Genomic DNA, 12,459 nt, shown 5'->3' on the forward strand with positions numbered 1-12,459 from the left:
GCCCCTCTCCCTTCGCATTACAGTGTAATCCAGCTATACCGAATTGAACTCTCAGGTGTGAAAATGCTTGTGGGTGTCTGATGTCCTAGAGGGGGAGTTTGACTTCTATACAGGAAGTGCCTCGCAGGTGCCCTGGAGCATCTAATTGCACTGTCCTTGTTAAAGAAGCCAACATTGCAAAAATAGTCCTCATCAGTATGTAAATTAGCCTGTTCTTCCCAGGCTCTCGCTGCCTCTGAGATCCCCTGCATTCTGCTCTCTCCCTGTGTGCGTTGTTCTTGTGTAGAGCAACTCATCACACAGCAGGAAGCATATTCAGCTACAAGACCATCTGTGTGTGTTTTGGGGGGGGTATTGGTAACCATACAATTGTGGGTCTTAACAAGGTTAATTAAAAAAAAATAAAAAAATCTTGAAACCACAAACAGAGGATGATTGGTTTAGAACCAAAAAAAACGCAACACTAATGCACTTTAAAGGCTTATCATGTCAATGTAAGGTCCACCTAAAAGCTGTCCAGGCTGCTTTTCAGGGCAGGATTGTTTACTAGCCAACATTAAATCAATTCTCAGCTTCTTTGCAGTGACTTTATCGCCTTTGCCTTTCCCACAAGGAGTTTTTTGCGGCAGATTCCTTTTGCAGAGCAACCTCATTAGGGCTAAGCCTCGGATTGTGTCAAATCGCCTGCCAAAAGCACCGAGGCGTGTGGCTTTTCCGGGACTCCTCCATCAACAATTTTTTTTGTTAATGTGTTGTGCTTAAAAAACCCCCTCCATTCAGGCAATGGGGTAATCACTTTCCTTTAAAGCTTTAGTTGCTGGGCTCAAGGACATGGTGGCCTCAGGTAATGTAGTAAAGCTGTACCAATTACATTTTACTATTCATTGGACACATGGACATAGGCTGTCTCCCAAAACCATCTCTCTGTGTATGTAGAGGCTTCTATGTGTAGTGGGGGAAGTAGAGGGGTTCAACCCAAGCTGTGTAGGATATATCATTATGAACCAAGAGATGCTCATTTGTGGCTCTTTATTCTCAAGCTCATAGCTGTCCACTGTGGAATGTCCTGCAAGACAGAGAAAGTTACTAACTGCATTGTCAGATTTTTTTCAACCATTCCAAAATGTGTCCTTTTGTGAATTTCTGTCTGTCCATGTTTTATTCATTTTGAAATCAACGAGTTTCATGCATTCCAACCACCGTTTCAAATGATCACACACCATCCACATAGCACCTGTCTGTTCCTTCTCTACTAATACCTCTCTAGCTAACTTTCTCCTTTCGGCTTTTCTAACATCTTTCCCTTTGATCTACTACTTAACCCCTGTTCTGTCATGTCCTATTAGTAATCTCTCAGAAATGTATTGACCATGTCTTCTTCTGCCCTTAATCTCTTTCCTTCTGTAGCAAACAGCAGAATTCTACCAAGTGTCGCTCTGTATGGGAACAGCGAACCAGCCAGATTCGAAAGCACAACTTCCGTGCAAGCTGTGAGGCCCTCTACAGTGAGTTGGAACCTGAGGAACAGCTGCGTTATGCCACCACCCTACACCTAAGGCCTGATATGAAGAGCCATATGGATCGGCCACTTTTGGTAGAGCCACAGGACTCAACTGACACAAAAGATGGTAGCCCAGATCCCCCAGCTCCCAATGAAATAGAACCAGTTCCTAGTGTGACCACTGAGCCCTCACGTAAACAGCACCGGCACCATGATCGAGTAGGTGGAGAACACAATGAAGGAGGGAGAGAAAATTGTAATCACAATGGAGATTCAAGTAATGACAGAGAGGAACGTCAACGTCAACATAGGAGTCGCAGCAAGGAAGGTGAGGGAGGTAAGGAAACAGGAAGGGGAGAGAGGAACCACAGTCAGGAAAGGGGGAAGCGACACCATAGAAGGGCTTCTCCTGAGGATGGGACAGAGAGAGAGCATCGACGACATCGTACCCATCGCCATTCAGCAGATAGGCAAGTCAAAGAAGGCAATGGCCAGCCACTCTCTGGGGGTAAGGGTGAAAGAAAATCCCGGCACAGAGATGGTGGTTCAAGATCTGGAAACAGAGAGGTGGATGAAACTAACAGAGGAACTGGGGAAAATGGAGATGAACCACCAAGGTCACGGCATCGCAATAGGCATAAAGCACTCTCTACGTATGACACAGAAGATAAGAATGAGAACAAAGAGGTTGATTCAGCAGAAAAAGAGCACCGCAATCATAGGCCAAGGTAAGTGCTGAATAACTTGATCAGAATGGTCTATAAACCTGATAGAGACAACAGACTACTGTATGGTTATCCAGATGGATATATTGCCATCTGGATATATTGGTACAGACATATTGGTATCCACATGCTCTCTTTAAGTTAAAACAATCATTATAACAATCACTTTTCTTTGCTGCAGGGAAAACCATAATGAGTCGGAGCTTCCACCTGGCGGGTTGCAGCAGTTGACTGAGCAGCCAGAAGATGCAGATAACCAGAAGAATGTCAACCGCATGGCACTGCCCCATCCAGACAGAAGCAGCACCATCAATATTCCAGTGACCATCACAGCGCCACCTGCAGACAGTGCCGTCATTCCAAGTAAGGCCGGACTTCTCTATTATAGGGGTAGTGAGTGGGGCCTACTTAGTGGTAACATCTGTACCTTGTAGCACCAACATGAGATGTCAGAGGCTTACGGAAGAGGATGTTTACCAGTTAAATATTTTACATGTTATTTTGGAAAAGAACATCTCACTGTACTTTACACTTCAAACAAAACTGTTCTTGTTTATATTTTGGTTAAAGAAGTTTGACAGAACTCATCAACGGAAGCTTTGAAGGATATAAGGGTCTTTATATAGAAATCTTTATTTAGATTCACACTTCTTAATTGTCTGTATATTCAGCAAGAAAATGGCTGTTCCCATAGACCGTTTAGTATGCATATCTTAATGTGCAATCCTCCTATGTGTAGTTGCATTTGCACTTATGTGTGGGAGCCGCCATATTGTTTCCCTTAGACAATAAACTTATATTGTGCAAGCATCTTCTCTTCTGTGGTTTCACATGGCACGTGCTCCCTTGCAGTCAATAATATGGATTTCGATGGAAAGTCTGAGGAGAAGAAGGAGATGGAAGATGACCTGACCAAGAATGGTCCCAAACAGATCTTGCCATACAGTTCCATGTTCATCTTTAGTACCACTAATCCGTAAGTAGTTTCACCTAATGCATTGGTCAGTAGGGGCAGGCATACAGGGAACTCATTCTCATCTATAATGGCCTCTTTATCTTATACACAGAGTCCGCCGTCTATGCCATTACATTGTCAGCCTTCGGTACTTTGAGATGGTCATCCTGGTAGTGATTGCACTGAGCAGCATTGCCCTGGCCGCAGAAGATCCTGTGCAGGCTGACGCACCCCGCAATGATGTGGGTACAAAGATGTGTACTGTGATATATCGCTGTGCTTGTTCAAGGCTTGGGGAGTGATTATGCTATGTACCCTTCATTTCCTGGTCACAGGACAAGGCTGTGGCAGCACAGGAAGTGAGTGGTGCAAAGCAGAATTGATTGTGTACTGTATAAAGTGTCTCTGAATGAAACATTTAACATGCAGTGTAAGAGTCTCTGTAAGTCCCCTTCCTTTCTTTAACAGAGCAGCAGTTCTGCCTCACTTTTTTGCTGCGATTCTAGGTATTTCTATAACAGAACATAAGGTGGAGATCATTTGCGCTCCCCAGATTCCAAATGATGTACATCACCCCATTCTTTGCTGCCCTGGATCCCGGCGAGGGGAGATGGTGCAAAAGAGAGAGACACTTTTTCTGCACTGAAGGATTAAATGGCACAATTTATAATTGATTATTAACTGGTATAATCACTAGAGGGCCTTGTGATGCAGCTGGGAGCACATGACATTTACATGCAAAGCTCTTGCAGAACTCACTCAATAAAGAATGAACTGCTGCTTGAAAGGGAAAGTAAACACTCTGGCTGAGTTGGTTTTAGTGGTGAGTTAGAGCTGACTTCTACTGCCTGCCAGCGTTAGAAAGGTTTAGGGGCTCCCAGTTGACATTCTTCAATATGGAAGGGACAATCTTGCCTTTGTTTGTCTTCATCCTGTGACTCTCCAGTGACAGCTGTAGCCATGCGTAGTTTGGAAATTAGTGAACCATCACTGCCATAATACGTAGACTCATGGCTTCAGCTTTTCATTTCCATTCAAATGTTTTCATTCTGCATTTCAGGTTCTAAAATACATGGATTATATATTTACTGGAGTCTTCACCTTTGAGATGGTTATTAAGGTAAGAAACTGTTACAAGGACACATAACAGACAGCTAGAAGCCTACCTAAACAAAAACTTCATAGAAAAGAAGATCACTTGCCTTAATTTTCTTTGCACAGATGATTGACCTTGGGCTGCTGCTTCACTCGGGATCCTATTTTCGAGATCTGTGGAACATTTTGGATTTCATTGTGGTTAGCGGTGCCCTGGTGGCCTTTGCATTCTCGTAAGCTTTCTTTATATTTTACTATTCCCGTGGGCAATAAACTGGAAGGGAGAGATTGTTTAGCAACTGGGGAATGTTTTTGTTTTGTTCTCCGATACTCTTACCATTAATTGGGAGTAAATATCATCTTATGTTGAAATTGTACATAACATAATGTGAACTAAAAGCTAAAAATGGGAGCATTTTTTATATTTAATAATCTATATTGGGCTCCATAGTCTCCGATAAATCCTTCCAGAAGGCAGGAGAGTATCCCTAATTGTGGTTCATACTCCATTGAGAAATCAACCAGTGTCTTCTGAATGTTCTTAATCCCATTCTGGGAACCCGTAAAATATTTTTCGTTTAACCTTCATGCTGTAGCCAAGGTAATGGCTATGTTATCACAAGGATCGTGCAGATTAGGCTTGGGTTGGTTAGATTAACCTAACCTTAGAGTTGTATGAATATTATATGAAATCATACTGATGTGAAATTGTGATGAAAATTGTTGCAGTGTTCCACGTTGCAATTTTTTGTAAACTGAACTGATTCTAAGTTTTTCTTTGTTCCCCCCCCCCCCTTTGCCGGAATCTCTCTCACTTTCTCTGTAGGAGTTTTGTTGGGTAAATGGAATCTCCTTTCTTTGCACATACAGCACTGCTCTGTATGGGAGCATGTTTTATTTTCAAACAAACCATAATGTAGACACATTGCAATGCCTTCATCTGTCCTAGCCATATCCACCCACCCAGAATTAGAGAAACATTTCCTTCTTGTGTTACCATCACAAGAGTCAACTCTGGAGTAAAGTTCTAGATTAGCTCCTTCTTCAGTCATTAGGTCCTTAAAGAAAAAGTCTCATGGAAAACACCAACTCTAGAATAAGTTTCTAGATTAAGGATTTATCTCCTTTCTTACCAATTCATCAATAGACTTCTCTAAAAGGGAGAGTATTTTTTCTCAAGTTATTCCTTTTAACAGTCAACTGCAGAATAGGGTTTACCATTAAACAAACCTCTCTTTCCTAAGTACAGTAACTGATTCCAAACATCAAGTCTAGAATAAGTAGAGGGTTATCTCCTTCCCTAGTAATCCATTATCAGTATCAATTCCATAAGGATAAATAAAGTTATTTATCACAAGAGTCAAAAAGTGGCACAAAAACAACTTTAGAAAACAGTTCTAGATCATGGAATCGTCTCCTTGCTTAGTAATTCATCCATAGACTTGATTCCAGTAAGGAGTATATAACCTTCCTAAATCACTTATCATAAGGTGTAGAAAGGAGAAAACTTTAAGTAACACCTTAAAATAATGTTTTAGAAGACAGAACCATTTCCTTCTTTAGTAATTCATCATCAGAGTCAATTCAGGAAAGAAGTGATTTAAGGGTCAACTACAGAATGAAGTATAAAAATATCCTTTTCTTGAATAATTTCAAAAGTCAACTACTGAACAATGTTTATTAAAAGAGAAACAATGCTCTAGAAAATTAAATGAACGTTGGCCAAGATGTTAACTTTGATGTTTGGCCAACAATATGTTATACCTATATGGACTCTTGCTGTTTAAGTTGAATTGTCTTTATATCTATGCAATTGGCCAAGCCAATTTCTAGAAACTAGACAAAATGTTGATATTATCCCTCAGTTTAGATTGACAAGCTTACTATCCATGACGTCCTGCAAGAGATTGATGGTTGATGCCTTCACCTCAAGTTTTGTTGACGTCCAGTCTTCCCCTTTCGTTCTAGTACCAACTGCTTTTTTTTAAAGAATAAAATGCAGAACACCTTGGTTCAAGACTGCACACTGGTTACATTATTTCATTGAATGAAACTAAAATTCCATATTATTGGGTAAATTGCCTACTTGTAGAATAAGACATGTCTTTACATTGCTTAAAGGCACCAGTATTTTGGTCTGTACAGACCAAGTCATTGGAGTCTGCACATATATTCAGTTATCCACATCACAAGTTAATCTCATTTATTCAAGATGTAAGATAGTATAAATAGAGTGCACCCTGATGCCCCATATCTTGAAATACAGCTTTCTAAACCATTCTCGCTACCTAATCCTACATCTCTAGGAAAATCTAGTCAAGGAAGAATCACGGCATGCTAGTTTTATCGATTCTTCCTATCCATCTGAATATTTTAATCATTTCCTTGGATAGTCCAAGATGGCATTACTAGTTATTTCACTGTAATGTGAAATAGGTTTGTTAAAATGCCACCTAACCCCCTAATCATTCCTCACTCATACCCCCAATACCTGTGTTGTTACAGAGTCTGCCATATTGCAAAAATTGGTGTCATGTAACAAGTTGTCCAATCCCTGTAGAGTTTATCTAAAACAATAAATAATTAAATATCTTTCTTTTGGTATCATGGGCACAAACCCAAAATACATCCACTTTTTCTACTGGGACAACAAAGACTCTGATTGTCCAATGCAACTCAACACAGGTATTTTACAGAAATAGAACTGCATGCCTAACATAGGTTCCGCATGATGCATGTTTTCTATTGGACCACAACGAACAGAAGCAAGACAAGTATTGGTAACGTGTGGGCATTGGGTTTAGTGGAGCATGGATTCAGTAGTCCAATAAAACCCTTGTAAACTGAAATAGACAAGTCACAGGAACATCCATGTACAAGTTCTGGCTCCAAAGAGCTTACAATCTACTTTTATGCCCTTTTTCTTAATAATATATCACAGGCAATTTTTTAAAAAAGTCATTGCACCACCTTGGTTTAACGAAAATACTAAGTGGTGAGTAGAAAAAATACTATATCTCCTTTCGTTTCTCTTCAGTCTTGTCTAAGCTTTATCTTGGGCTGACTGATTTATATTTATATAAGTTAGTTCTCCTAGCCTCCTATTGTGTTTTAATCCCTGTACAGAAAGGTCTAGAGGACCTTGTCTGATGTCATTTAAGACATGACCAATTCAACAGGGCTGTACTGTAATTTTCATCTGTACTTTACCTTCCAGCCTTATATAGAGAACCTTTATCATTTGTTTTAAATATAATTATAGTAATTGCTTTTTGATTCACACAAGTACATCAAATGCAATTTTGCTTAAACTAAAAATAATACATTTGAAAGATCATCTTCCGCGTTGGTTACAACCAGTAGAGACAACTCCTACATGAATCGTTATTGATTAGAAAGGAAAGCATAGAAGTGTTTAGACTGCTATGGTAAATAATGTGTTAGAGTTTTAGGAGTCAGACGTATTCAACATAAAACCACTGAGTGATCCTGAGTGATCAGTGAGTTATATCCACCTCTGATGAATTAATAATTGGGTGCTTAATACTTACTTTGGCGGCTGCCAACCCAGGAGATAATTTTAATGACCTTCTTCGAAATGGGAGATAAAATATTAAGGTTTAATGGGCCGATACCTCGGCAGATAATTATAGCTCCAATTTAAATTCAATATTTTATGACTGTAGCAATATCACTGTACAAAAAAGTATAGAGTCAAAGGCAAGACAGAACATTCAGATAAGTTTTATATACAGGACTGTATAGTGTAGTTCAAGATCAGTGGGTTGGACAAGAAGAGGTTTTTGCCCGACTGTTAGAAGTGAACTCCACTATTCTTTGGGTTTTGAAAACCTACATAGACTCTTGAGATTCTTGCAAGACTGACAATGTCCCATATGTATTCTTTTCAGAGGTAACAAAGGAAAAGACCTGAACACCATCAAGTCTTTGAGGGTTTTGCGTGTTTTAAGACCACTGAAAACCATCAAGCGCCTTCCCAAGCTCAAGGTTCCTAATTTTATCCTCTATTTCAATCTAAAGGTCTTGTTATGGGGTCCCTTTCGCTTATTGCTAATTGCTTCATCCTGTTTTTTTTATTGATCTACTGTAGATCAATGTATTTGAATGTTTCAACTTATTTTTGTGCCCTCAAAATATAAAGCCTTTCAGCTGAGTAATCACCAATGGGTGTACATTAGAAGTTGCCTTGATCTGATAAAGTCTTGAGGGGCCTTGAACCATACAGATGATTTATCCCATAAAGTACAGAGTAAATGGTTTGTGATGTTTTAGGTTCAAATCCCACTTTCCACAGGCTAATAACAGTAATACAGATAAACAAGAGTACAGTCTTCACCACTACCAGGCTATAGTTCCAAGAATATTCAAAACATTTAAAGAAATCATTCCCTCCTAAATCTAAAACAGAGTGGCCTTAAAGGAGAACGAAAGCCTAACTAAAGAAGTAGAAGTAGTTTTGTGCTTCTGTGCCAGCCCAAGGCAACCACAGCCCTTTAGCAGAGACTATCAGTGTCTCCAAAGATGCCCCAGTAGCTCCCCATCTTCTTTTCTGCTGATTCACTGCACATGCTTTGTGCTGCTGTCACTTACTGAGCTAAGGGACCTACTCACAATATACAGTACACATAGAATATAAATGTCACAATATAAGGTTGATTAGTAATTAATACAGATAATTACTACATGGCAGCACAGAAACCAGTACACCCAGCATAAGAAATGAATAATCAGCCCTGTAGCATCAGTTTATATTACAGGCCAACCTCATTTTCTACTTGATAATTTGCGACAACCCCTAAGCTTAGCTTCTCAACAGCTGCTCAGAACCCACTGAGCATGTGAGTGTCACAGACACTTTCCAAGATGGTGACCCCCTGTGACAAGTTTGAAGTCCTGGATCATTGCTGCTATTGACAAGCTGAAACTTTAGGCTGATGCAAGTTCAGTATATAAAATATGGCATTTTTAACCATATTAATTTTTAGGGTTTATTTCTCCTTTACGGATTTGAGTTGAAAATTTTAAAATGGCTGCGCTTGTAAATCAGAGAGTTAGCTATATTGCTAGACAGACAGATAAGTAGACTGGTAGGTAGATAGACAAACTGATTTATACATAGGAAGCCAGATAGACAAGTAGATAGATAGTGTAAATAAAGAGATAACAGCCTGCGGCACCAAAACATATAGTGCAGAACAAGCAAGGAATCGTAAGCTTTCAATCACTATTGACTTCTGAAACTTTTATGAAGCAGAACGTTGAGTGACAGCGTTTACTCCCGAGAGGCTCTACAGTATAGAAGCCTTTCCAGCACTGAGCTTTCTGATAGACAAGTGACCTGACATAGAGACCCAATGCATTTATCTTTCTCCTAGCTGAGAAAGGCTGTATCCCTCCTCCTTCTCTTCCCCACTCCAGCCACTGACTCTTCCTTTGACATTTTCTGTCTACCAGGCGGTATTTGACTGTGTGGTGAACTCTCTGAAGAACGTCCTGAACATTCTGATAGTTTACATGCTCTTCATGTTTATCTTTGCTGTCGTCGCAGTTCAGCTCTTCAAGGGCAAGTTCTTCTACTGCACAGATGAGTCTAAAGATTTGGAGAAGGATTGCAGGTAGTATTGGGTGGGTGGTATTGTGACTGGCTATTTGTACTTTGAAACAGACATTCTTGTATTGGTGGACATTGCTTTGGCCTAATAGATTTTCACAAAAAATGTTTTGTCTTGTTCAGAGGTGAATATTTGAATTATGAAAATAATGATTTGAGGGCTCAGGCAAGAGAGTGGAAGAAATATGATTTTCACTATGACAATGTACTATGGGCATTGCTTACCCTGTTCACGGTCTCTACTGGAGAAGGTTGGCCAAAGTGAGTACTTTGCAGATTTGTTACCCATATTATGTGTATTATCACTTTTACCTCGGCCTCTGCATTTCTCTTCTCTCCAAATACATAAGCCTCGACATCCCTCCTGCATCCTTAGCATCATACACATGTGACACTGCATTACATTGATAAATGTCAATTTAAACTTCTTGTTCTGGGTTCTTCTTGCAGTGTCCTCAAACATTCAGTAGATGCCACCTATGAGGATCAGGGTCCAAATCCTGGTTTCAGGATGGAGATATCGATCTTCTACGTGGTTTATTTTGTGGTGTTCCCATTTTTCTTTGTCAACATTTTTGTGGCTCTGATTATCATCACCTTTCAGGAGCAAGGGGATAAGGTCATGTCGGAGTGTAGCCTTGAAAAGAACGAGGTGAGAAACACATGACATAAATTAAGAATCTTTGTCATTTTAACTACAAAGATAAAAGCAGTCAGAAAGTCATTTAAATATGATGTTTTTCCCTAATCCCGACTTTTGGTAAAGTCAGCTGTGACTCAAAGGATAAGCATCTATTTAAGAAAAATGGTTTGAGACATTTTGGAGTCCTAATGTTTGTTTAATTTCAGATATTTTAAAATTTTCTTGAATTTAAACTCAATGCCTTTTATCAGTGTTCAGAACCGGAGTGCCAAGGACTAGACGTTAAGTGGCCAAATATGGCTGCAATTTGTAAAGGCCACTTCCTTTTTTTTTGGACTGATATGCATCAATTATTTCGTTTGGGTTGCTTGTGGTTCGGAAAGCCATTTATGGTCCCATGTTTTACTCTTCTAGAGAGCCTGCATAGACTTTGTCATCAGTGCCAAGCCTCTCACTCGATATATGCCTCAGAACCGTCAATCCTTTCAGTACAAGATGTGGCGATTCGTTGTGTCCCCTCCATTTGAATACTTTATCATGGTGATGATTGCTCTCAACACCATTGTGCTCATGATGAAGGTGAATATGTTTTCCCATCCAATGCCTAACTACTGTAGTTTTCTGCATGTGGGACAAAAATGTCAACATATAGAGGGTTATGTAGTGGCAGAGTTACCCCTGGTCAGTTACTCATAGCAAAGAACCATTTAGCATTTAGAGGTCTAATATGTGATTAATTGTGCAAATAATAGAAACAAACCCATAAGATGACGGTACTTTCTTCTTACCTGCTCTTTGATTCTAGTTTTATGGGGCCCCACAAACTTATGAAGACATGTTGAAATGCTTGAATATTATCTTCACCTCGATGTTCTCGCTGGAATGTATCTTAAAGATAATTGCCTTTGGGGTACTGGTAAGTTTTCTGCATTCTATAGACGTTGGTGTGAAAATGTAAGACCTTCTCCTGGCAATAGAGATGTATAAAGTCCTTGGGCATGGGCCATAATTTGGTCTTTGCTACCTAACCTATTGTCCTTCAGCTGTTGTGGAACCAATACTCTTAACACAACTATCAAAGGATTTTTTATATTTACTAAATTGCTGCATGGGAAGGACTTGTATCTGTGAGGGGCAGAGAGAGAGAAGACCAACCTAATGAATTTTTAAAAGACCCAACTTTTTGAAATCTGAGATGTGGCTTATGAATACCTACTTCTTTTTCAGAATTATTTCAGAGACGCCTGGAATGTGTTTGACTTTGTCACAGTGCTGGGAAGTATCACTGATATTTTAGTTACAGAGATTGCGGTAAGTAAAAGGGGGGGGGGGTCATCCAGTGGGTAATATTCATGTATTCAAATTTTGAGGCAACAATAGTTTCTTACAGAATGGACCAGCCACTAGTAGTCTATCTATTCCTGTAGAATCATTTTACCACAAGTTTTTTTTATTGCCTGCTAAAAATAAGATAAGTTTACAGGGATATGTAAGGAAAGATTTTGCAGCTATCTAATGCAGGGCATGCATGGTAATATCAACCAAACCATCATATTTTTACCTGATCTGACCACCAACACCAATAACTAGATCATAATGTTAGCCACGGGGATTCTTTGGGAAAAGAACACAATTTTCGAATGCAGTCCACTTGGGACGTGATTTAAAACCTGTTCTATCCATGTCTGGCTGATACTTGGAGATATATTGATTGGGTAGGACTAAAAGCTCCCTTACATGGGCTCATAAGCTGCCATTAGCCTGTGTATGGGTATCTTCAGTCTTAACCAGTCATTGCTCCTTCAGTAATGCTTTCCGATTTTTCTTTTTAGATAAAATGAAGGTTGATTGTAAAATGTTTTTGCCCATTGATACACTTTCATTCTGCCAAAGGTGGAAAAGTGATTG

The 12,459-nt window shown here is 39.6% G+C and overlaps 1 protein-coding gene across 4 annotated transcripts in view; it reads left to right on the plus strand.

Moving 5' to 3' along the window:
- LOC108699890 (voltage-dependent N-type calcium channel subunit alpha-1B) overlaps window positions 1-12,459 on the plus strand; it is a 96,033-nt gene that overhangs the window by 60,414 nt on the left and 23,160 nt on the right. For 2 of the 4 annotated variants that reach the window (XM_041574662.1, XM_041574663.1), the window contains exons 19-32: window positions 1,408-2,229; window positions 2,408-2,589; window positions 3,079-3,202; window positions 3,294-3,423; window positions 4,242-4,301; window positions 4,403-4,509; window positions 5,103-5,114; window positions 8,188-8,284; window positions 9,752-9,912; window positions 10,032-10,169; window positions 10,359-10,560; window positions 10,966-11,130; window positions 11,357-11,467; window positions 11,779-11,862. In XM_041574662.1, coding sequence (XP_041430596.1) covers window positions 1,408-2,229; window positions 2,408-2,589; window positions 3,079-3,202; window positions 3,294-3,423; window positions 4,242-4,301; window positions 4,403-4,509; window positions 5,103-5,114; window positions 8,188-8,284; window positions 9,752-9,912; window positions 10,032-10,169; window positions 10,359-10,560; window positions 10,966-11,130; window positions 11,357-11,467; window positions 11,779-11,862 — 2,395 coding nt within the window. The remainder of the gene's footprint in view (window positions 1-1,407; window positions 2,230-2,407; window positions 2,590-3,078; window positions 3,203-3,293; window positions 3,424-4,241; window positions 4,302-4,402; window positions 4,510-5,102; window positions 5,115-8,187; window positions 8,285-9,751; window positions 9,913-10,031; window positions 10,170-10,358; window positions 10,561-10,965; window positions 11,131-11,356; window positions 11,468-11,778; window positions 11,863-12,459) is intronic. The other 2 variants (XM_041574664.1, XM_041574665.1) reach the window with 1 other exon arrangement.

This window comes from Xenopus laevis, chromosome 8S, assembly GCF_017654675.1.
Source record: "Xenopus laevis strain J_2021 chromosome 8S, Xenopus_laevis_v10.1, whole genome shotgun sequence".
NCBI classification, from domain to species: Eukaryota; Metazoa; Chordata; class Amphibia; order Anura; family Pipidae; genus Xenopus; species Xenopus laevis.